The sequence below is a fragment of the Lycium barbarum genome, chromosome 4 (genome assembly GCF_019175385.1).
Source record: "Lycium barbarum isolate Lr01 chromosome 4, ASM1917538v2, whole genome shotgun sequence".
Lineage (NCBI taxonomy): Eukaryota > Viridiplantae > Streptophyta > Magnoliopsida > Solanales > Solanaceae > Lycium > Lycium barbarum.
Genome location: NC_083340.1, coordinates 128,885,948 through 128,912,018, shown reverse-complemented (window position 1 = coordinate 128,912,018; position 26,071 = coordinate 128,885,948). Strand labels below are relative to the sequence as shown.

The following is a 26,071-nucleotide window of genomic DNA, read 5'->3' as shown; positions in this document are numbered from 1 at the left end:
CTGAATCTAAGTTTGAAAGTTGTGTGCTTATTTCATACTTCCTTCCACCTAGAATATCTAGTAAAGAAATTACCAGTATGTGTGAGGTTAGTATGATTCTCCTTGGCTGTTATAACTTCAACAGAACAATTTCTGTCCACTGATGAAGATTCAGCCCTTCTAACCTCTTGTTCTTTCCCTTTCCCATTAGATGATTGATGGTACTTCTCAATTCCATCATCTCCTTATCAGCTAGCAGATTACGCTCGTTCATGCTAGTCAATTGATGTTGAATTTGGGACAGTTTATCCCCCATTTCTTCCGATGGTTGCTCTTGGTTCTTGCTTTTGGTTAGAATTTCACTACTTCTGGTCATGATTTCAATGTCGAGGATCACTTTCTCTGATACCAATTGATGCACAAATGCAATGCAATCGAAGAATGACAAGGAATTAATGGATCTAGGAGGGTTAACTCGAAGAGCTGCAGTTACAAGCTCAGGGAAATTAATCTGAGAAGAAAGCTATTGAGAGAAATGTGTAGAGAGAGAGAAGATATTTTTTATGATCATGAATGAATCAATTGTACACTTTACATGGAATATATGAATCTCTTACATGAGCTAATCTCCAACTAATCTAATTACAATGAATGAACTGGATGTGGCAAAACTGTAACTAACTAGTGGAACTTGTAACTAACTTTTGGAACTGACTAACTACTTTTTGGAAAAGCTAACTAACTAAGCTTGAGCCATGTCATTGACACACTAGCTCCATTCTTCATCGACACACCAGCTGCATTCTTGCATCAATTAGCTAGCGACACAGCTAAAATGTCAGTATATAAGCTATTCAGTTTAAGCTTGTCAATGAAGCCTATCCAGAAATAATACTTTGACATTGTCTTTGCCAATGATTTTTTCCTAATAAGTGAGTCATGAAAAGACTCTTCCATAGCTTGATTGGATCCTTTTCCAGTAGCTGAGGGTGAATGAGGCATCTCCGCTTCCCGTCGCACAACAGTTACAGCACAACAAACATCCCTCACCTGAATTTCAGATTCACCATCTGCATTGAGAAACAGGTCAGTCACGCCTCATTCACTAACAGTCTCTATTCAAGATTCACATTCACATATAGCAACCATTTTCACCTGGAACATATTTGCGTAAAGCATTTTCTGACTCAGCGACAATCATTTGCTTGCCTGCGAGATAAATTTGGTAGCAGATCTTCCACTCTACATCTGATAGAAAGGCATTTCACATCACCTTTTTAAGAAGAGCTAGATGGATGCCTACAGATACATTCGCCCAGAAAAAGCAGAAGAATATTCTCAATGCTCAAATCAATATTATCCAAGAACACAAGATGCTAAAAAAGAGATTCTGTAAGTAATAACAAATGCAAAGAGTAAAGGTAATACACATGATGCTCAAATTTCAAAAGAAACAAATGCATTATGGAAGCAGACACAGATGAAAGGACTATACTCAATTATGCAGATACTACTCACATTTTCTCACAAAAACTGTGCTGGCAGCAAGGTATCATCACAGCATCCTTAAAAGAAATTATTGCAGAGAGGGCATTTCAGTTATACGGGCAAACCACTAATGGGAACAGCTGGAAAATTGGAGCTTAGCGCCCTTCATCCATAAGGCAACAAACATCAGCCTTGCTTATGAGCTAAATGAATGACCAAAATAGAAGGCAGAAAATGCAATAATTTTGAAATGTTGGCTCATTTACAGTTTTTGGTTCAGGTAACTTTGTTCGGAAATTGCTACGATTAAAACCTGAGACAAACAGGCAACCAATTTTTTTTCAAATGAAAAAACAAGAAAAAAAGAAAACAAAACAAAAAAACCTTCCAAGAGATATACAACAATAAGACCAACCTCTTTGGATAGCCTGACCTAAGACGTTTGAATCAAACTTTTGATACTGAAACCTGGATGACAAGGAGAATCACATTAATCACACCGGCCATGTATTCTTGCAAACATTTTTTAGCATGGTCTCATTGGAAAGATTGCAAGAGAAACGAGAACTGAAGACAGAAGCAAACGGGATGAGGAATTAGAGGACAGTCAACTTTTCAAAACAACACCATGCATCAGAAAACAGACTGAAAGAGAAAGGCTGTGTATTTGCATTGTTTGGCATGACCAACAGAAAGGCATTTTTAAGTTCTTTTCTTGCTTTAAGAATCACAGAGTGAACTAAAGCTTCTGGACCAAAAGCTAATCTGATCATTTCTTTCTTACCATGGTCTTGTATCAGAAGAATCCCCATGATTTTGGAGGCATTTTCAGGATCTAAATTTTGAATCCTTTGGAAAACAATTTTTGTTGCTTCATATGCATCCATAACATTCAGTCTCTTTTTGGGGTTGGTAGTAGATTCAACTCCAACTTGGCATTTGCTCCATTTGATAGCTGAAGGACATGCACATACAAAATACACATTTATAAGATTCTGACATGCAAACTCAAAAACAAAGTAATGCTTTCATATACAAAACATGCTTGGATTATCAAGATAATGTAATTAAATGTCTCATATTACAGGCCAAGCAGTTTGATAAGCCATGCTAGCAGCAGAGTTGCTTTATGGGCTGTCACCCTCACTCTTCCTCTATATATTCAAACATCATGCTAAAGTGAAGTTTTGATTCTTGCAAAATCCAGAAATTGTTTAGATCCAAAAGTGCAAGTCTCCACACATCAAGGTGTGCTCAAGAACAAAGCTTCAACAAATCCAAGGACTTGTTCTCCTACAACTGAAGTTGCATTAAGTCGTAGGAGTGTTAAGTCTCTGTTTGTTTGTTCTTAAATTTGTAAACCTACTCTTCTCAAAAGGAAACTTTCGTAGGTACTTTAAATTCTCAGTTTTGTGTAGGTAGTTTACCTTCATTCTATTGAGTGGTACCCTTGGCTAGAGTTAGTCAAGGTGTATTAGTGTGTTTGGCTCGAGGTAGTCAAACAGTGTTGAATTCTCAAAGGCTGCTTGTAGAAAGTGAATCTTCACAAGCGTTTAAGTGGTACACTAGGCTAGGGGTAGTCTAGGTGTATTAGTGGCTTGGCTAGAGATAGTCAACAGTTCCTTGCCGTAGGGGTACTGTAAGAGTGGAGGGATTATGTGAGTTAATTCCTAGATTGCAAGAGTTGTAATATGAAGTTGTTCGGTGTAGTGGAGTTAAGATCCTACGTGGTAGGTCGTGGTTTTTAATCCCTTGAGCAAGGAGTTTTCCACGGTAATTTCTTGTGTTATCTACTTACTGCACTGCATCAAGGAACTGGTAAACAACCAGGTCCCTCATATATTGTTTGGTGGACGCATAGCATTATAACAATTGGTATCAGAGCGGATTCTTTCTAAAAGGTTAACACCTAGAAAGGATCGTTCACATGGCTGCTCTGCCAAACAAAGAAGAGAAGAGAATGAATCTGAATGCTGAAGGAAGAAGTGAGTCAAGTGATGATGACGAATTAGAAATCGCATATCTCACTCATAGATTTCAGAAAATCATTCACAAAGGAGCTGAATCCCTGAAGAAAAGGAGTCACAGTGAAAACCTCAAAGACAACCTCCATAGAACAGCTACAAGAAATATGGAGCTCACAAAAGGCTCAAAAGAAAGGAGGTAGCTGAAGACTCAATGAGGCAGGCCTTGAATGCTTGGAAGGACTCTGTGAGGGAACTTGAAGAGGAAACCGACTCAAATGATACATTCAAGTATGGAGTTAACAATGACCTCTCAACGAGTGTCTCAGATCTAAGCGTTGCAAGAAATCCTGGCACAAATGATGAAGCCAAAGAAAAGAAGGTAGATCCTCTTGACAATCAAGCAAGACTCGAAGGTCACTCTCACAAAAGATTAGTCTCCCTAGTAAACAAAAATTGATAAATGAGCTTCATGGACTCATTAAAGAGAAGAAAGAGACGGTTAAGAAACTTGGCAGTACAAAACAAGAGAGAGATGACATGATCATATGCATCGTAGATCTACAAGAGCAAGTTGAGAAAGTTACTAGAGAAAACCTTTGTCTAAACAACAACATCAAAGAACTGATGAATATGCTATCTGAGGTATCAGACAAATCTCAGGATGACTATGAGAGCAAACTCGAGCAAATAAAAATAAGCCCTGAAGCTGAGAAGCATAAGCATAAGGAGCCTCTGGAGAACCTGTGTGAAGTGAACATCAAGCTGGAAAAATCTCTGCAGAAGACCTGGTCCTCAACTCCTTCCATAGATATAACTATTATAAAGGACAGACAAGAATGTGGATCTCAAAAGACCACTGCCTCCTATCATTCACTAGGCAAAAGCAATCTTAAAGTAGAAGGATCAGAGTACTCTGATTGCAAACAAGTCCATTTTCTGGAAGAGAATCACCCTGTCAACGCAAATGCAACAAGGAGAAATGAAGACACTGCTAAGCAAAAACGAAAAAGGGAGGAACCTGATCACCACTAGAAAAGATACGATCTGCCTAAATGGAGAAAAGGAAAGTGTGTGCTTGTGGAAGGACACCTTCCCACGACTTTGTAAATTGCTACTTCTGAAGGAAATGCAGCAAAGGCGCAGAAGGCTCGAAATCAAAGATGTCGTGTCAAAGCAAACATAAAGAGACAGAGAGTATGATGTTTCTGATTCTGGTTGAAAAGTGTTCCTTCGCAATATCTAACTTGCACATGTATAGATTTTAGGTCTACACGCATGGATGTCTCAGATCAATGCAAGCTTAAAGAAACATGGCATAAGCCAGAATGATTGCCCATTCTTTTTTTTTTTTAAAAAAAAAAAAGAGGGGGGGGGGGGGGGGGGTGGTGGTCAAGAAACCTGGTCTCTGCAACTCAGGTTAGTAGTCTCTTCAACATCTGCATAAAATTGAAACTGTCTTTTAAGTGCCATGTCATTAAAAACTGCTTCGCTGCAATGCTTAAAAACTTCCTCCGAACGTTACAGCTTTTTCTAACCCGACCCAATCGTCACTTTACCCTTTTCAAAGCTTCCTAAGTAGCTTCGCTATTCCCTCATTTGAAATCAAAAATTCAAATCACTCTCTCACTTCCCCTTGTCATTACACAAACCTGCTCTCTCTCTCTCTCTCGCTCGCTCTCACCCTCAGAACCTTCTTCATCTTTCTCTAAGTTAGAATCTCATCATGTCTAACAAAGAATTCACCTCTCAAGCCCCTTCTGAGACAAACCTCACCTCCTCTCCACCTAAATCCAAAAATTCACCCAAATTGAATCAGCCTTTGTCTTCCCTAGAACCCTAAACTTGCTCAGATCAAAATCCCTTTGTCACTTCACCAGAATCTCCTGTCAATAGTCACTCCCCTAAAGAGTCAGCACTTCCTCTAAAAGCGTCAAACCAAGCTGAGAGTAGCGAACACACCGCATCTGTCTCAAAATATTTTCGAGATACTGATGAGATGGAGGGAAAATAAAAGAACAAAGAAATATAGTCAAGAGAAACCCGATCTCTAAAGACATGTATAAGGAAGGGATTGTGGGAAAAGCAAACAGGAGAAATCAACAAAGGAATTGAGGAAGATAGTAATGTGAAAATGAGTAACCCTCTTACTTTTGTGTGTCATAGAGAATGAGATGATTTAGTAGAAGAGTCAGTAGAGGAATCGCCTATAAAGGTAGATGGGACCATCTCTGGCATTGGTCAAAATCGATCCAGTAAGATGGATAGTGATACCGTTCTTATGGCAGGTTTTGCAAAATCCTTAAGTGAAATGGGAAATATTAGACCTTCAGAAGAAGAAAAGGAGAGACCTGTTCCTTCAATACAGGAAATGTCTAAATCTGAACACAGGACAAGTCCTGTGCAGGATGAGACACCAAGTTCTCCCAACATGAATCGAGACTTGATGTTGAATCCTGAACCCATATCCCATAATGTTGTACCCTTGGCTGAGATTGCAGCTGAGAAAGTTTATGGTCAAAATGAATCTGTTGACAAGGACGTACCACTTGCCTTCAAGTTAAGAAAAAGATCAGGGAGTAAACCTGAATCCAGAGTGAGAACTACCTCTACTCGAACAGCACACTCAACCCCAAGGCAAACAAAGCAAAAGGTACCAAGAGGACCAGAAGCACTCCGGTTAAGAGTCGATTGACTGATGAAATTGAAGTGGTGGATGTGGAAACTGCAACCGCAAATGATGATGATAAAGAAATTTCTGAGCAAAGAAAGGGACAAAAGAAAGGAAGCAGAAAACAAAGAGTCACACCAATGGGGGATGACAAATCTAACTCCTCAAAGAAAACGAAAAGTTTAAGCAATGAGGAATCTGGTTCCTCAAAGAAACAGAGAGTGGGGAAATGTGTTGCTCAAAGTGAAAATGAAAGAAGGGAGAATCTACAGAAGCAAAAAGTATTGCTTGGTAGGGTGGTCGAACCAAAAATTGCTGAAAAATTTGGAAGGAGGGAATTGCTTGAAATTATTGATTTTCAGAAATGGAGTCATCTGTTTGCCCCACCAATTCTAAATATTTACGAGGCACAGGTAGTTGAGTTCATCGCAAATCACTACTACTCTGACGACCATGGCACCCTTATTGCACTTGTCAGTGGAACAGATTTTGAGTTAACCGAAGAAGTACTAGGAATAATTCTGAAGGTTCCCACTGAAGGAATAAGGACCATCATTGGGACTGCTTCAAGCAACTTCAAGGTCATGATTGCCCAAAACATGGTTGACAATGCAGGTACAAGGGCAAGACTTCTGAAGAAGGAAATGAAAGTAGAGTATCAACTCATGTTCGAGTTGGTCAACAAACCGCTGCTTCTAAGGGCTGAGGGTCGCACCATTGCCTCCATCACAGACCTGGTGCTTATAGAAGCATTAAACACTTTTCAACACACCAACCTTCCTGCAATCATGATAGAGCACATATTCAAGGTGTTGAATGCACCAGAAGGAAAACATGCACTTCTCTATGATTTCTTTCTGACCAAAGTATTTGAGCATTTCAAGGTTAGAACTGTTCTCACATGTTTTGACTGACATTTGGCACATCTGACTTTTTCTGTTATGCACTTTCTGCTCTGACTACTATGTTTTGATAATACATTGATTGTTTTGGGTATTCGTTTTGTTTTATGTCTGATAAAATTGCCCGTCTAATAATTCATTGATTCTTGCTGTGTTGATCTTTTGGCCTTGAGTTAGCAACGCTGCACTCAGTTTCCTTTCGATGATGCCAAAAGGGGAAATTAATGGGTACAATGGCAATGGGACAATGGTTGAGGATTGGATTAATGGGATTGGCTTGATTCATTGTTCTTTGATTGATTGCCTATTTTATGGTTGAATGCTTTAATCTTTGGTTGCTGTTATGGCCTAGTTCTCAGGGGGAACAAGTGGGGATCTGGTCCTCAAGGGGAATACAACTTATGTGTTTGTCATCATCAAAAAAGGGAAAATTGATAAGCCATGCTACCTTGTGTTTTGGTGTTTTGATGATTTGACAAACCTACACAAGGAACCAGGTACGATGATAGAAAGACTAGCTCTCCTGAAGTGTGGTACAGTCAACTCTTCAGCTGTAAAACTGTTGCCACTGTAGTAGTAAAACAGAGCAGCATACAGCAGCAGAGTTGCTTTATGTGCTGTCACCCTCACTCTTCCTCTACATATTCAAACATCATGCTAAAGTAAAGTTTTGATTCTTGCAAAATCCAGAAATTGTTTAGATCCAAAAGTGCAAGTCTCCACACATCAAGGTGTGCTCAAGAACAAAGCTTCAGCAAATCCAAGGACCTGTTCTCCTACGACTGAAGCTGCATTAAGTCGTAGGAGTGTTAAGTCTCTGTTTGTTTGTTCTTAAATTTATAAATCCACTCTTCTCAAAGGAAGCCGTTGTGGATACTTTGAATTCTCAGTAGTTTTGTGTAGGTAGTTTACTTTCATTCTATTGAGTGGTACCCTTGGCTAGAGTTAGTCAAGGTGTATTAGTGTGTTTGGCTGGAAGTAGTTAAACAGTGTTAAATTCTCAAAGGCTGCTTGTAGGAAGTGAATCTTCACAAGCGTTTGAGTGGTACACTAGGCTATGGGTAGTCTAGGTGTATTAGTTGCTTGGCTAGAGATAGTCAAGAGTTCCTTGTAGTAGGGGTATTGTAAGGGTGGAGGGATTATGTGAGTTAATTCCTAGATTGCAAGAGTTGTAATCTGAAGTTGCTCGATGTAGTGGAGTTAAAATCCTACGTGGTAGGTCGTGGTTTCTAATCCCTTGAGCAAGTAGTTTTCCACGGTAATTTCTTTTGTTATCTACTTACTGCACTGTATCAAGGAACTGGTAAACAACCAAGTCCCTTAGATATTGTTTGGTGGACGCATAGCATTATAACACAGTTTGTTCTAGTTATTAGACTAAAGAGCATGCCTTAATAGCCAAGTTTTGCAAGAAACTCTTCCCGTTATGTTGGCAGATAGAGAGACTATTTTTGATAGACCCTCGACTCAAGTAAAGCAAAAACACAACAATTATGAAAACATAAACAAATTTATTTATCTAAAGAAAATGACAAAGTTACCTCTGAACATCACGGTTACCCTGTCCACTAGCATAGTTATTCCTCAGCAGCCTGCCAGATGGACAGCCACACCTGTGACGGTAGTGGCAGAGGCATATCAGGCTGGACCATTGGTGGGTAATAGTAGGGCCCACCACTTGCTGTGGAGCCCACATTACCAGCAGCCTGGTCCTTGACCTCATCAGTAGGAATAACGACAACAAGGAAATCGAAAATGTCATCCCGCGTCGAGGTCGCTCTTCTTAAGGGTCCGGCGCTTGTCTCCCTCGGCATGAATCCAGGAGCGAATGGTGAGTTCAAGAATAAAGGACTCACATGCCTTTGCAAACAAGATCGGTGCTTCAGCGGAGATCATGTGGACATCCCCGTCAGATTTCATGATCTTCTTGATGCCGGCAAGGGGAAGTTGATGGTTCTTAAAATCATTAACATTCTCAATTTCTTGGCGCTGGTAGTTCCAGAACATCTCTAGCTGCTGCTCCTGTTTCTCAAGGAGGTGGTGGTAGGGTTGTGGTAGGTACCACCGGACTGCTGAGTGTTGTTATCCATAGCGTTTTGGACGAGGTAGTTTCACAGGGGACTTTTTCTATTTTAACACAGGCGCAAAAATGGAAGAAGACCTATGAAGCTATGCTCTATATATACAAAGAGAAAAGAAAAAGGCATAATATATCAGAAAGCAATACGCAGACAGAATAAGAACGTGATTTTGATCAATCTTCTTTTGTTGCCTTAGCAGCTTAAGACAATGATATTTGACCAATTAAGGAGAACAAAAATCAACGTCACGTCAAGCCCTTAACCTTTATCCCCATTGAAGTAACTAGGCAGACATTGTAGAATAGATTAAAATGTGGCAAAAAGGATCAGTTTAGCAGTAAACATAACATGGTATTTACCAGAATTTCTTGCAAATGGAAGCATGCCACACATTTCACCCATAAGATCAGGACCGATGGATTCCATCACACGAGAAGATGCCATCAAATGAGGTGACGGCATCACAGGCATCACATTAGAGATTTTTGCTCCCGTATGATTAGGAGCATAAGTTGAATTTTCAGGATTGATATTAGGCACAATGTTTTCCACTGTTTGCGCAACCTGAGAATTTAGAAATCAAGAATTTAGTTCGCAATTATTTCATATCAGTTAAACATGAACATGACACAGAAAAGTTCTATTGATAACACCTTATCGAAGGATTTGGCAGCGAGTAGAGCAACCTCAAGGAAGCTAGAGCTGAGTATTTCATAAAATATATTCCACAACTCTAAGAGAAATCGTTCCGGAGCATTAATAGCTGAACAAATCACAAAATAAAATATCATTACCCCAAACCTTAGCAGCACACTAACGCTTCACACCTCCATTATACATACAATAACAACTACTACGCCTCAGTCCCAAACAAGTTGAGGTCATGCTATATGAATTTTCACTGACCATGTTACTCAGTGTAAATTCATTTCAGGCCAATACTATAAAAAATAAAAACATTAAAAATGATACTGAAGGGCAGGGCAGTTAATACAGTACTTTCTTTTTTTGGTAATAGTTAATACAATACTTTCATATATATGTGAAAGTTTCTTTTAAGAACATCCGACATCAGATAACTAAATCCACCACATGATTCAAAGAGAATGACCTCAACTTATTAGCAAAATTTTCAAGAACAACATGTTCACAATCTATCGTACCAGTCATATGTAAGAATTCCAAACTAAACATAATAATTTTCAACTCTTTCAAGATAAAGAAGAATCATTACTAAAGCACATATCATAATTCATTAGAATATCAGTTTTAAGCATCTGATTAAAAGAATAGAATTCATTAAAAGGAGAAACTTACCAACAGGATCTGGATTAGTAATAATTTCTCTGCCAAACACCTCACCCGTCTGATTGAGACCTCTTTTAGCCATGTAATCAAGAATGACCAGTTCAAGTCTGAAAAACTAAAAGAAAAACATGACTAAAAACAGTCAAACAAAGGGAAAAGAGCATATACGCGCAAAATCAAAAGAAAGCAAACACGGACAAATTATCAAGAGTATCAATCAATAAAAATGTAAGTATAAAATAACTGAGGCATAGTAGTTTACTGTAAAATAACCGGCAAACACATAAAAACTTACGAGTGTCGAGCCTCCGAACTGGCCTTGATCACAAAAAACAAAGTTTTTCTTAACCGAAGTTTTGAACAAGAACGGGGAAAGTACCACGCAAAAGTGTAGGAAAAAAAGAGCAAAAAATTCGTTAAATAGAGATGAGAAAATGAAATTGTGGTCCCGAGTATACATAATCAGAGAAAAAGGACGTTGAGATTCTTTATTATTTGATTATCTTTCCTTTTTTAAAGTAATCTTTTTTTCTTGAAAACTACCATAAAAAAAAAAACAAAGAGAAATAAAGAGTTGTTAATGCAGATCAGAAGCAATGTCAGAATAGAATCAATTCTAAGAAGGAAGTAGAGTAAGAAGAAGATGAATTATTGTTGTCCAAGTCTGAGTTTTTAGGTAACAAACAGACAGCAATTTTCATTGCAATACTTAAACCTTAAGCTTTGAACCAACAAACGTGACGAGTTATTGGACCTTCTTAAATTTGAGGTAATCTAATAAACTTTTTCACAATTGGAGAAACACTCATCAATTTTGTGCAAATACCATTTCGGTTTCTAAGAAAAATTTGCACTGAATTCCAAACAAGATGGTTAAATCTCACAATTCCGGCAACAAGAAACAACCCCTTCTTACAAACAGAAAATAGACCAAGCATACTCATCTTTACTTCTTAACTTCATCATTTTCATGTTCAAGTCACTGTTTAAAACTAAAAGACCAGAAGTACAAGTAAAATTGACTCTAGTTTTTATCAAAGGACTCATTACTTAGCACAGCGATTCACAAGCATATGCACATACCACCACTGTTAGCACACCATAGGAACAGGGATAGGAATCATGCTTCTCATGTCAAACAGTTACACTTAATTTTATTTCAGTCATACATACATCAAGCCATATTTCAGTCTATACCTCATGATATAGAAAAGAGTCCAGCACTATTTGAACTTAGCCAAAGCCACTAGGCAAATTAAGGAAATTCAGAACAAACCATAGGAGCATCAAATGGCCAGAGTCCCCAACCAAATTTTGCAGATATCCATTTCACCATAACAGTCAGTCCCAACACTAATGAACAAACAAACAACATTCGGGGTTTCCAGAGTTGCAAACAGTTCCTAGGAGATTCAAACAGCTCATATACACACCACATGAAGCATGATTGAAAATAAACATCCACATCTCTTTTTTTCATTTCCAAAATCCACATGACTAACAGGCTAGGGAATCCATAAAAGAAGGACAGACAAAAACCTCATAACTTCTTACAAATGGTCACACAGACCTTCACATTTGAAACATGTTAATTGAAAAGTCCAAAGTTAACATGTTCATTATCTCAACCTATTCCCATCACTTGCATAAAATGTTTCACCAAAAACATGATCATACTAGACATACTTGAGTGACAAACCCCTACACATTCTATCTGTTGTTCTATGTAAAAGAAACTGGAACCTTCATTTCATCTAAGTGCATTAAAAACCCCTTCTAAGCAATCTTAAACTTAAAAACAGCATCCTCAGTTCACCCAGTTCCTCTAAAGGTACCTCCAGAAGTCATACACCATTATCTAGGTTGAAATCATGATTCTTTTTACATCAAAATTAGATCTTTCCTACCCTACTATAGAGGTTAGCAAGCTAACACATCTTATCCTAGATTTTAGTTATCCCACTGTTTTTAGTTATTATCTGTATAGTAAGTTTTACCTAAAAATGATTTATCAGTTAAGCAAACTCCTAGAAAAAGGTTTGTTATCCTTTTATGATTAAAACTGGATAAGCAGGTAATTAAACCACATTCCCTAAACCATCAAATGAATAGTTAGGAATTCTAATCATGCTAAAGGAAAGTATTTAATCCTATTATTGCTAAAAACCATTAACCAAACTAAGCAAATTATACTAGACAGGAAACAAACAATTCATTTCAATCTAATCTAACACATGCTTGCTAAATTAAGCTAATCTAACTAGGAACTTAACTAATAGACACATAAACACATATAAACACAAACACATAAAAAAATACAAGAAAAACAGGAAATTACTAAAGATAAAAGAAGAAAATCAAATTACCTTTCTCTTGGCAGGCCTTTGATCGAGAATGGATTTGGAGACCTTGATCTTCCTCCACACTCGTACTCAACCCCAAAACAAAAGAAAAACTTTAAAACTAAATCCCAAAATTAGAGGAATAGACAAAGTGTCCAATTCTAGTCGGTCACTTTGTCAAACTCTAAAATCTCAGGTTCTTTGCTTGTGAAAGCTTGTGTGTGTGAAAAATAGTAGGAAATGGGGTTCTTTATATAGAACCCCAAAACTCCTAAATTGTGTTTTTCGACCGGTGTGGGACAAATAAGAAATTGTGAAGAAGATGAGAAAAATCATTAAGGAACAATGATTTAGAATCAGGTAATCAAGTAATCACCAAATTGAAATGGAAACAGAAAAAGCAGCTAACTGTCAAATTATGGAGCCTTCATATGTCAAATAGAGATACCTCTTTATCAACATCGAAAAAAGGAAGGAAATAGAGATACCAACCTTAGAATGAGTTCGTAATCACCTCTACTGACATCCCACAGTCTAATATCACCATTGCTATCACAAGAACTGAGGAGACCCGCCGTTGATGGATAAAAATCTATCGACATAATATGCTCATCATGCCCGACAAGGTTTAGGAAAGGGTTCCTTGGCTGGATTATGACAAAATGGTGAGATATGTACAGTATCATGGTTGTAATAGACACAAATCAAAAAGAAGCAATTCAAGAGATTAGACAGTTATCATTATGGCAATAGAGGTAGTACCTTAGCTGCATTCCATATCTTCACAGTTCTCTCAAAGGAAGATGTTGCAAACACCATTGAATTTGGTCTAAAACGGACATCTGTAACGTGCTGAGCACGAGACAGGAAAAGTTCGTTAACAGGAGAAGTTGAGATAAGCGCTCAACTAGAATCCTGTTGAAGATTAATAAGACAAACCTTCCTGTTGTGTCCAGCAGTAGCCAACAACTCTCCTTGTGAATTAAAGTGGCAACATAGGAGCTTGCTCTCTGTGTGAAGGTCACGGATCTCTTTAAAAGAGATGCCTGCAAAGCAATATGAAGTCAATAATCTTTTGTGCCAATAACTAGCAATTTATCCATCAGGGTAAGAGCTTGACAAAGTCAGAAACCAAGATGTGACACCACATTTTGTCTTCTGTACTTTTGTTTCCAGAAACAGTTATACTGAACAAATGTAAGATCTTGCAAATTTTTACAAGAGAAACTTACAGATTTATTTGCTACATCACTACTTGCTTTTGGCCAAAAAAGTTCATGACAAAGCATATATCAAAGGTCAATTATGTGCAATGAAGCTTTCAGTATAGTCCCTAAAGGCTAAAACACTAGACGATTGAGTCTAATGCTAATAAAACTGGCACGATTGGGTTCTCTTGGAGTAAAGTTATTTCCTCAACATAACAGCATTAGATGCACAACCTAGCTGGGTGAGTATAGAACCTAACAAAAGGTATGTACTCCTTATGGAGGATTAACTATTTCTGTCAACGGTCAATTGTTTAACATGCCACCTTTTAAATATTAATTTTCTCAGGAACCATTAAGCTTGTCGTCACCTACCTATCTGTTCAGCTCTTTTCTTCAATGCATCGATTAAAAAATTTGCACTAACCAGACCAGCATCTCCACGTTTAGTATTGTCCTTTGCAACAGTAACTTTCTCTTTCCCAACCTACAGCTCAGGAATATATTAAACGAGCAAGAATAAAGTAGATGAAGACAATATAGAGAGACAAGAACAAACTAAGAAAAGGAAAGTCCAATTTCCAAAGAAATGATGATGTTTGTCAGAGACAGTGTGAAATAGAAACACCAGCACATGAAGGGCTTTAAGCAGTAGATGCAGAAAAACGATCTTACAGATGCCAGAGAACTCAATTTCCTCTTTTTGCCACTCTGCACTGCAGATTGCTTGCCACAAATTTTCATAACTCCTCCTATAGCCAGCACCTGTCCAATGCCAGAAGAAGAAAAACATAGAAAAAGTAAGGCAGGAAAAAGATCTCGATCACATCAGTATATCAGGATAGCCTATATTTTGTCCCTCAAGCCCTAGAAGCGAAATGGTTACTTGAGTATTCAAGTTACTCCTGCATCTTTTCCACTCGAGTCACCCAAGGTGATCATACGAAAGAAATCACCAGAACTTGCAGGGGCAGGAAGTTCGAGCTTATCCACTGTTTGAACTGCCACATTAAGTAAAACATCCTGCTGAGGAAAGGATGTAGTTCTCAGAAACTGTTCCTTCTGAGTTGAGGAAAGGATATACAACTTGATGGCTAAGGACAGGGAGAATTGAGCCAATTCCCTGGGTGAAAGGAATGAACTAACTAAAAGTTGACCCGAACCTAACACCATAATGGACTATACATTTTTATTGATGCAAAAGTTCAAGGTACTCACAACAGATGGCCATCCTTGATGAGATGCTTGTTGGAGAGATCTGTTGTTCCCTGTAGGTACAATGCAAAAAGAAGATTAAAAGGAAATTTAAAATTTTAAAAAGAAAGATAAGGGAATCTACAGGTAAAATGCAAAAAGAAGATCAAAAGGAAATTTAAAATTTAGAAAAGAAAGATAAGGAGATCTAAAAGTGCATCCTTGATCACTGCAAGAACTTCTCATGCAACGAAAAGCACTCATCACACTGATTATTTTGCTGAATCTAAGTATTAAAGATTGTCTGCTTATTTCATACTTCCTTCCATGTTAGTTTGCCCAGTGTCTTTTGCTGTGACAACTTCCAACTGATAATGAATCGAACTTCAAAATGGAGCTGGAAATAGAACTAAGAAACCACAGTAATTAAAGCTTGGTCAGCAAGTCAATGGAAATTAATTGCACATACAGAGTATCATCTTCAAACCAAAAGATAAAAAAGATGTGAAGGGAAAGTGCACTGTATCAAGAACTTTATTGAATGCCTCCGTCGCATACTTGCTTTGGCGGATCTTATTCCTAAGCTGCCATATGTTCATCCATTTCTTACTTCAACCTGCAACATGCATCTTTACCGAAATGGGGAAGTGTGTCACACATAATCTTAGTTGTAAGGATTTTACTAAAGGTAATCAATCCTTAGTAGCCATTGGCATAATCACTAAGGGATTGGGAGTCAGTGATAGATATCACAGGTGTAGTTTGATCAAGTGGGGCTCAGTTTGAGCTCAGCTCAAGTATTATAAAATTGAGTTCAAACTCAAGCTCAAATATCAAACTAGCTGCAAACTGGAGTAGAGCTCTATTCGAACATATATAGACAAGTTCAAGCACGACTCAATAGAGTAACAAGTGAATTAAAAAACCTTGAACTCTGAGTTCAAACTCAAACTAAACTCACATGCACATACACATGTAGTACAATAAATTTATATATTAGAATCAAACCAGGAAATATATTTATATTAACTAATTTCTGGACACGTGCGTTATACATGTGTCCATGAGAGAGTATTTGAATTATTTGGCTGAAAACGCGGTAACTGAATGTCATTTTTTGATCTTACGCGTTCCTTTTGTAACTTTAAAACCATGGATTTTTTTTAAAAAAAATTTCAATTTTCACATTTCCCTTTTGCTTTAGCAAATTTCATTGAGAAAGTTTTTTTTAACTATGATCCACATGGTTGGATAGCTAATCTAATTCGTAAAGTTAATGTACAATATTAAAATTAATTATACGATAAGTATGAAGCAACCAAAAAAAAAAAAAAAAAGATCATGCACAAGATGAAAAGAGAGTTTAGTGCTATGTAAACAAAGATAACTCAAACACGACAATTTGACAAAATTATATCCTCAAAAAACAATTCAAGAAAAGATTTAGTTCTTTTCTAATTTCTTTTTCAATGGCATAACCTTTATGCGACATACACAAGTCATAATAGCCTTTGATATTTCTTTCATCATCAGAAAGGCATTATGTATTACAAAGTGAATACAGTGGAAAATAAAAGAAGTAGTTCTGCCATAGCACTTTCGACCTCTGAGGGATGAATTGAAAGAGCCGCATAAGTATTGATGGTTACTCTAAGCAAAGCCAACAATCTCCATTGCTATCTATGACTCCTTCATCTTCAGCTACAATAAAAAGAGAAAAGGTTGATTAGATTTGAAATTTAAGAAAATATCCTAACTCTGATATGATAGATTCTTCTAAATATTGCAAGAAGTTGAATTTTTCCCGCAAGGACCATAAAACTTAGTGGTCCAAAATATAATTCTTGTGAAGGATTATATAATTAGAACACAATACATTAGAAAAAGTAGCGACAATAGGATGCCAAATAACTGCAATTATGCTCTATAAAAGCCCCAGTTAGCAACAAAATGAGCCAATTGGACATAATAGCTCCTTCCGAAATGGGATTGAAAACATATATATGAGAACTATATAGTATGTGAATTTGAAGTAACATGAGAAAATAAAGGATCGGAGATCTAAGAGTATTTAAGAGGTTTAATTGTAAATTGTAATACATAATACAATAAATGTGGGTAATTGAAGAGTCTAAACGTACATGAATAGTTATAGAATTCAACATCGTTTAAAGAGTATAATAAAGTTCTAGATAACCAAAAGACTCAATGCATTATTTAGCTAATTTAAATAATACTATTTAATTAGGATTTGATTCAATACTGATGAAAATTAATTACTGCTTCTGAACGTTTATGAACCTTCATAAATTAAAATATAGTACTATTTAATATTTAATATATAAGATGTTTTACTATAGTATGATTTACTGCAGGGGCAAAATTATAATTTAACTTTGAAGGTAGGAGCTTTCATTTTTAGTACAGTACTAGTTTTCGATCCATGCTTACTAGAATAGACGTTTTATAAATATATAATAAGTGTGCTTGCACATAAATTGAAGGGGAAAATGCAAATTCAAACTGATAAATGGTAAGCGTATTCGACAATGTTAAATGAAAATAGTGTTTTGTAAAAGTTGTACAAAAATTCGATCAATATATCACTTCCTTAGGATGTGTAGCAGATCATTGCCAATTTCATTGTATACACCACACAGAAATTGCAAGTAGTTATTTATGATGGATATAATAGTTGCTGAAATGGATGTATATAAATCATCTGTCAGTTTAAAAAAAAAAAATTAAATTATAAACATAAAATTGTCTTAAAAAAATAGCACATGCTTGTTATGGCCATGAGAGTTTCAAAATGGTGATATAGAACCTTCGAAGAGTTTAAAGAGGCACAAATCATAAGATAAAATTGACACAAAAAATACAAACAAATAAAAAAAATTAACCTGACTAAAGTTTTATAAACTGTAAATATAACTCTAACCAACTATGAACAGAGAACAATAAGGCAAGTATTTTTGCCTCATCTATGATAACCCAATGGCAAACTCTGTCCCCCCATTCCTTGAAGCACACATCAACATATGTTGTGAAGTCCTTGTTGAACAATTTGTTTTGCAGTCAATCCTTGTTGTTATATATATATATACACTAAGAATTAACAAGAAGGATCCATTAATATTATCAAAACCGGACAAATATGGAAGCTAATACGATCTTTATCTTCGTATCAAATATTACCCCAAGGATATTAAAGTAAAGATAGGAAAGAAGCACTTTAACAGAGTAAGTAAAACTGTATTTTACTCGGAGTGAACAGGAAGGCAGAAGGAAAAATTTGACATACCTGGTAAATTTACAGCTATGCTAAATTGTTTCATCTAATGGTGACGGTGAGACATTTATTGACCGTTAATCTACGCCGCAAAATATATCTAATGAAGTATTCCACCTCTTTTACTTTTTTACTTAGGCAGATGAAAAGAAATAACTTAACTTTTTTACTTATTTTTTGGAATTTAGGATTCCAACTCTAATCTATATCGTCTTCATTCCTACTTTATTGATCGTTAATCTACGCCGCAAACTATATCTAATGAAGTATTCAGATAACAGATTACCTTAGGGCAACTTTTTTTTAGTTAAACAAATAGGTAATTCTGGATAAAACGTTCGATTTTAAAAGTCTTATGTCAAAGGACTCTCTTAAAAGAATTTGGAGGCAAGCCCTATTACTAATTATAAAGTAGTTCTAATGATTTTGTCAAATGCATACTTTCTTTTTTAAGTTCAAACTGCATTTTCCCCTTATCATTACCAGTAAGGAAAATTGTTAATTGGTATGGCAACAAGTTAGAAACTTAGAATATATTAATTCCTTCCTGAACCAAATGCAAATTAATGACATGGCACAATAGTAAATATATGACAAAGATTCACTGGAAACCAATAAAACTAGTATGTACTGTGATTTTTTTTTTTTTTTCAGCGTTTACTTCCTAGTCCGTCTCAATGAAATGGCCAATTTACTAGTTGGAAACTAAAAGACATCCATCATGCAACACGAATTATTTTATTTTATTTAATTTATTTATTCTTTATATTTTTCCAACGCATATATGATTTGAAAACTATATTTAAATTTCTAAATTTGAAAAGTTTATTTTCTAGAGGCTAAAACATTATATGTCTGAATTTAGAGAAGAGGTTTATAAGTTTGACCTGGAGTCATCTTTGATTTTTTTATTCTTTTTGGTAGGACGCTAATTGAAAGTTACTTGAACAGATTTTTTTATTCTTTTTGGTAGGATGCTAATTGAAGGTTACTTGAACAGAAACGGGAAGGCAAACGTAGTTTTTTATTTTGTTTTCCATAGAGACCATAATAATGCAGATTCACAAGGTTGGGATCCATCCACCCTTAATCAGATCTCGGATTTGAGTCCTTAGAAGGGAGAGGGAGAACCTTTTAATGGGGAGCGTTTTACCTTTGGAAAACTTTTTGGTAAGGGGCGTTTTACCTCGTTAGTTGGCCTACCCTGCGTGAACCCTAAATTGTTGGGCTAGTGAGTTCCGGATACCTAATGGTTAAATTGAAAAAAAGATGTGCTAACTTCATTAGTAACCACTTTAGGGCTTAATCAAGTGGGTGCATGCCTATTATGTGAAGGATCTGCCTATATGGTCTATAATGCCTAAACAAGCTTCTTGGATAATGCAAAAGGTGTTTAAGGCAAAAAAGTTCATGGTGGAGGTGGAAATTGATGCGGAGCAACTGGTTAGTATGGATAAATTTTATATCAAAGCTATGTATCTCAAGATGAGAGGGGACTTCCCAAAAGTGACTTGGAGGAAACTAATATGCAACAATCAAAGGGCTCCGAAATGGAAGTTCATTTTGTATTTGACACTACATGGGAGATTATATACAAGAAATAGGTTGTACACATGGGACATTACTGATATCCTGGACTGCCCTCTATGTGGTACTGGATATGAGAGTGTGGACCATCTCTTCTTTGAATGGGAGTGGTCTGCCAAGATATGGGACAAGCTGTTGGCTTGGCAAGGTTATAATAGAGCTTCAAGGCAGTGGCAAGACAAGAAAGTATGGGCTGAATCACATGCTAAGGGAAAGAAGCAAAGGCAGAGATGTATAGGCTGGTCCTGGGAGCTAGTGTCTATTTCATCTGGAAAGAGCGAAACAGAAGTGTTCCAGCATGTACAAAGGACACCTGAAGTACTACTTCGTTTGATTATACAAGAAGCTGTGTGCAGAGGTCATATGAAGCCTAAACTTGCAGGGAAATTGCAGGAACTTAATTTTTATCCTTAGTAAAGCAATGTAGATGATCTAGTTGTTCTGTTGGTTTGCATGCTAAGCCTGGGCCTGTCCAGGTTAGCAGTTGGTTTTGCATTGTGTACATATCGCTTTTGGTAAACAACAGCACAGCGACATGATCAAATTTACATATACATTCATTGGAAGAATCATAAGAAGAAGAGATTTTTTATCAGTTGATTGATGGTTGCAGTAAGAGGAGGAGGAGAAGGAAGAGAAGAAGAAGCAGCAGCAGCAGCAGCAGAAGCAGAAGCAGCAAAGTGACCAATTTTAAATACATTACAGATACTCGTTATATTTTAAACAGAAGCCCTAAAAGTGGCTTTCAGAAAAAGATTTACTGATATAGCTCAAATTGGAGGCCCATGTACGTCACTACTGTAGAGGCCCAAACATTTTCCGGCAACATAAAAATGAAAGGATACATTTGCATTAGTTAATCTGTCTTACCTTTTCTCTTTTCCTTTTTTGTTAGATACTTGCTTGTATCTTCACCAGGGGTACTAAGCCTATTTCCTCCATTTGATGTTCAACGGAAACAAACCAAGTCTCTGCTAGAAACCTGAAGGACAAAAAGAAGCTGCTGCGCATTAGATCTTTGCAAAAACTTCTACTATTTTCATGTGACTAAAGAATATAATAATTCATAGGATTAAATGAAATTGAATTGAGTAACAACGCAAACAGCTGGATGCTATGTTGAAAGTAGCAGTTTTACAGACTGGACAAAAACGGGAGGAAGAGAGAGAGGTAGCGGTTCTTCTGACTCCAAACTACCATGAAAAGTTCAAAGTTGATTCACAGGCAAAACCATAACATAATGATAAATAGTTTTTCTGTAATGACCAAATGAGTTACTTAAAAGAAAAGAAAAAGTAATGACCAAATGAGTTACTTAAAAGAAAAGAAAAAGTAATGACCAAATGGGTTCCATAACTTGTTTTCGATAATTGAGAAATCCCTAAGAGCCAGTGACGCGTGATACCTCTTACCCTTCTCATCTTATATACCAGGCTCTTGTCCGTTGTAAGGCTCAAACTCGTGATGTGCGCCTAACTCACACGTCGCATGTTGCGCTCTTACCACTAGACCAAAGCCCCGAGGGGCCAAAATGAGCTCCAGAACTAAATGAAGCAAAATAAAATTTTATACATGCAGCTGGCATGCAAAAAGATTATAAGGCTAGCACAAGCCTCATAAATATTTTCGAGCATGAAATAATTTGGATTCAGCAAACTACAAGATGGCAGAATGTAAACTTAGCTACTGGATCATCTACTGACCTAGAATTGTAAGAGCTGAAAGTCAAACGTGTATGCAACCTATAACTTAAAGGTTTGTCCTTTACGTGTATGCAATCTATAACTTAAAGGTTTGTCCTTTACTTTCATTCACAACAATGAGAATGCCTTTTTACGTCATACTTAACCGTATATTAAATTCATGTCCAATATCTAACAAGGTAAATCATTTCCCCTTCTAACCATTAACCAAGGGATTGATCAGAAGACTTAGATTTCAAAATTGATAATTATATTACAGAATATTAAAGTTTCTAAAAAAAAACATCAAGTTTCTAGTTTAACTTTTTTATTATCGTACTGGGCAACAAGAAGGTCAGACATGCATTAATGAACAGTCTAATAAACTGCCAAGTGCCGACAAAACCAATGTCTAGTTTGTCTACGGTACTTTTGAGTTTCCAGTTTATCTCTCCAGGAAAATGGAATATTTGTATCTTTGCATCTACTAGAAGAAGATGATACACCCTAAGGCAGATCATTCACTAGTCATATGATCCTGGAATCCTACAGTTTATCACTTACTCAGGGTACTACAAAATCAAAAAATTATTTGAAGCCAAATTACCTCAAAATGTAAGGATTCTTCACTTATTTATCCAAATCCAGTAATCCAACTATACAATCTTACTTGACAGTTTTCAAGTACATTCATATGTAGGCAAAAATAACTACATACCAATACAAGTCAAATCTTCAGCAATCGAATAACAAAAGTTGAAACATACTCCCTCCGTCTCAAATTATATGTTGTGTTTCTCTTTAACACATCCCTTAAGAAAACATTACTTAGGAGGGGTTTTTGATTATTTTACCTTTATTTATACCTTGAGATATAATCTCTCTTTATTGAATATGTACTCTCTATTTATGTGTCACCACCCCATAATTAAAGTGTTTGTAGTCTTCAAGGATAATTACTGTCAAGGGTGAAACAAAAAAATACTCCCTCCGTTTCAATTTATTTGTCTGATTTTGATTTGGCACGAAGTTTAAGAAAGTAAAGAAGACTTTCAAATCTTTTAGTCTTAAACTAAAGATATGTATAATATACGAAAATGCCTTTTAATGTAGTGATCTTAAATATGTCATGTGGAAAGGTGGAATCAAAAGTTATCAAAAAGGGAAAGAGTCATTCTTTTTTAAATGGACTAAAAAAGAAAGAAAAAAAGTAAGACAAATAAATTGAAACGGGGGAGTAATTAATTTCATATTAAACTTCTAAAATAATAAATAATATGAGACGACAATTTTTAAAAATGACGACAGATAATTTGAGACGGAAGGAGTACTGCTAAGAAGTAGGAAGAGGGTTCCCACAGTTAATAAAAAGAGGAATGCAACAAGGAGAGTCAAAGAGCCAAGCCCAACATAACATCAAGACACACAACCAGCATTAAAAAAGCGTGTATTCCAAATAGGAGACTGAATCCAAATATATATATATATATATATATATATATATATATATATATATATATATATATATATATATATCAACTATTTGAATCATTAAAGTTGAAACATGAATTTTAAAGGGGGGACATTCTACATACGTTTGACTCTGGGAGCCAAAGAGTTGGTTTGTTGATTCTTTCGACTTCATATTTGTGATTTGCGAGTGATGGCATCTGATTGTGATTTTGAGCATGTCTGAGGCACTTAAATTGAATTTAGGTGTAAATTACTCCCTCTGTCCAAAAAGTTGTCCTTTCCTTTTTAGTCTGTTCTAAAAAGATTATCCCCTTTTTGTATTTAGAAACAATTTAACTTTATGAGATAGATTTATAGCCACACAAATATCTAAAGCTTATTTTGGATCACATATTTTAAAAATCTTCCTTTATTTCTTAAATTTTATGCTAAGTCAAAAGAGGACAATCTTTTTAAAATGGAGAGAGTAGTATTGTTTTGGTATTTTTATTTGGTTAAGTAACCTATATATAACTAGTAGGGATAGGCCGGGCTTTGCCCGGGCCCAACACGGACAAAGTCTGCATTGTTTAATTATACATTGCAGATAAATCTATCATGATAATATGTAAAACGATCAAAAGTCAAGATTTAACAATCTGAAAATCGCAGTTAGAATCACATATGAAAATGACCCCATAAGGATTAAGACACAACTTTATACAATTATAGAGAGCATACGGACACCAACTAACATCTGGTGGAGGTACACGAAGCAGCTATGGCAATGGCATACTCTGGCAAATCTGGTATATAAGAATGTAGTACAAACCAGTAGTGTCAATATATCATTTTTCATGGCTCATTCTTTAGTCAGTTTTTTCAAGTTAATACATCATGGACGATCTGCATAGAAGGATAGCGAGAGATTACACGAACGAACAAAAATACAAATATCCTTGGAGCAGGCATAACACTGAATTTCAAAGGCCAAGAACTCAGCTTTATTGATTGTTGCAGCAACCATTAGCTATGTTGGATACTACAAAACCAGCAGAACTATAAGCAGAGAAGAAATTGGCGATCTCTTTTATCAGTTTAGTAGAATACTGTATCTCGTTCGAAACAAAACCAAATTAAAGAAAAGGGAAAAAAACTGATAACTGAACAGGATAGTAACACGTACCTCAAATAATTGATGAAAAAGAGAATATACCAACCAATATGGAAGAGAGAAAACCAAGAGATTGAAGATTGAACAAGAGCACGTCAACCACCTAAGATTTTAAATGAGGTACCTGTTGCGGATCCTAAAGTATTGTATCTTGGTTGTCTTCTTGGATAAGGTGAAACAATTTGAAAGGAGCACTCCATCTGCTGCTTGTTTAACAAATATAGTTTAGTTTTGGGAAAAGAATTCATATTCCTCTTAGAAATCTATTACGAAGATGAAAACAGAACAGTAAAATTTCGGTGCCATAAAACCCTCCTCCTCTGTCCGGGCTTGGGACCGGCTGTGCTATAGTATAAGTGAAACACAGGCGGAGTTAAAAAAAATTCTTTTGGTACTTAGTCAGCACCGTTAATTAATTTGGGAATTTTAGGAATCTTAATATTTGGTCAAATCGTTTGTATTATTTGTTTCTGCTGAATATCTTAGATGTTTGTAGTGTAACCAGCTAATAACGGTAGCTTGTTCGACCCTGTGTTGTCAAGGGAACTGTAATTGAACCTATGGATAGATTCAATGCTCAATCTTTCGGAATCTTTCGGAATTCTGCAGGGAAAAAGATAAATTACTTGTTCAATAATTAAATATGCATATGCATATTTTGGCTAAAGAGGAAAATGTTGCAGCTAAGGTAAGCAGTTTACCATACATATTTTGATATATTGACACTTGGTATGAAAATGAGGTATCTACCCAGTTCATGAAAAAGGATATGGAGTTTATTTAGTGCAGGGTATCATATCACAAACTTGACTCATGTAAAAATAAATTGAAGACGCACAGAATAGCAAAATCAGAAAACAGTCAACAATTAGACATATAATTAAAGAGCTGGAAAGTTAAAAGATGTTGTTGCCATAGCGAGAATTAAAAAAACTAACGCAGGCAGCTTGGAGTTTTTTAAGCTTATGACCAATTGTGTCGAGCTTTAAAAAATGACTTCATATTAGCTTGCTGCTCTGCAGTACAATAATTTTGTAAATCAAAAGAGATTGTCACTGATTATATTTCCATTCAGTAGATGTAGTTAGGAAAATTGTATGGCGGATAGTATAAATAAAGTTTGTGCATTATTTTTTCAACCGTATGACTAAGATTTAAATGTTAAAAGTTCCAGAAATTTCTCTAAATAATAGCATATAGAACTTACTTGCACAAAACACCTGTAGAGCGTATAGAGATACGCAGCATCTCAGAAGAAAGAGGCCAAAGTAGAGGTCAGAAGCAGCGACAGTTTCAGCAGAAAGTAATGAACGCAAGAAATCCAGAGAATTAGCAAAGAAGATAAGAACAGAAGAAAACAGATAAATGAGTAGTTCAATCACTATTGATAACCAAAAAAGATGTATGACTGAGACACAAATGAAGTTCTATTTGCTTTCCACTATGCAACAGAGAGCTTATTAAATCACGTTACACCGAAAAATATCACAGGTTTGCCTTTTCAATGATTTCATCATAAACTATATTATAGGTGGAACAATCATCATCGCTAATCGGCGTAGGTGGTCGAATCAACAATTTGACGCAATTCAAACTTTTTGCTCTTGATAAGGCAACGTAAAGTTGCCCGTGTGAAAAGACAGGCTCGCGCAAATAAATTCCCACAAAATCTAATGTCTGACCTTATGCTTTATTTATAGTCATAGCAAAGCACAATCTTATTGGAAATTGAGTCCGCTTAAATGGA

The 26,071-nt window shown here is 36.1% G+C and overlaps 1 protein-coding gene across 19 annotated transcripts; it reads right to left on the bottom strand.

The window, feature by feature from the left end:
- Positions 1-519: 519 nt before the first annotated feature.
- LOC132636432 (uncharacterized) lies at positions 520-24,928 on the bottom strand. Of its 19 annotated transcripts, XR_009581260.1 has the most exons (17): positions 17,014-17,270; positions 15,457-16,838; positions 15,162-15,211; positions 14,619-14,708; positions 14,319-14,430; positions 13,675-13,781; positions 13,498-13,587; positions 13,228-13,382; positions 12,760-12,824; positions 10,403-10,500; positions 9,445-9,649; positions 2,252-2,422; positions 1,883-1,935; positions 1,734-1,780; positions 1,498-1,630; positions 1,135-1,227; positions 1,004-1,049 (listed from the first exon to the last, which is right to left on the bottom strand). XR_009581260.1 is itself a non-coding variant. In XM_060353292.1 (15 exons), the coding sequence occupies exons 3-15, from the start codon at positions 15,464-15,466 to the stop codon at positions 790-792; spliced, it is 1,506 nt and encodes a 501-aa protein (XP_060209275.1). In that variant the 5' UTR covers positions 15,467-16,838; positions 20,887-20,998; positions 23,294-24,928; the 3' UTR covers positions 520-789. The 19 variants fall into 19 exon arrangements, 12 of the variants coding, with proteins under 12 accessions (XP_060209275.1, XP_060209276.1, XP_060209274.1 ...); XR_009581258.1 differs by having other exon boundaries at positions 1,498-1,780; XR_009581261.1 differs by lacking the exon at positions 1,734-1,780.
- Positions 24,929-26,071: the final 1,143 nt, after the last annotated feature.

Excerpts from the sequence above, each read along its gene's own strand:
- LOC132636432 (XM_060353292.1), bottom strand. Across the intron at positions 13,383-13,497 it reads AGATATGGAATGCAGCTAAG|CCAAGGAACCCTTTCCTAAA; the intron begins GTACTACCTCTA and ends GTCATAATCCAG. Across the intron at positions 9,650-10,402 it reads TACTAATCCAGATCCTGTTG|GTTGCGCAAACAGTGGAAAA; the intron begins GTAAGTTTCTCC and ends CTAAATTCTCAG.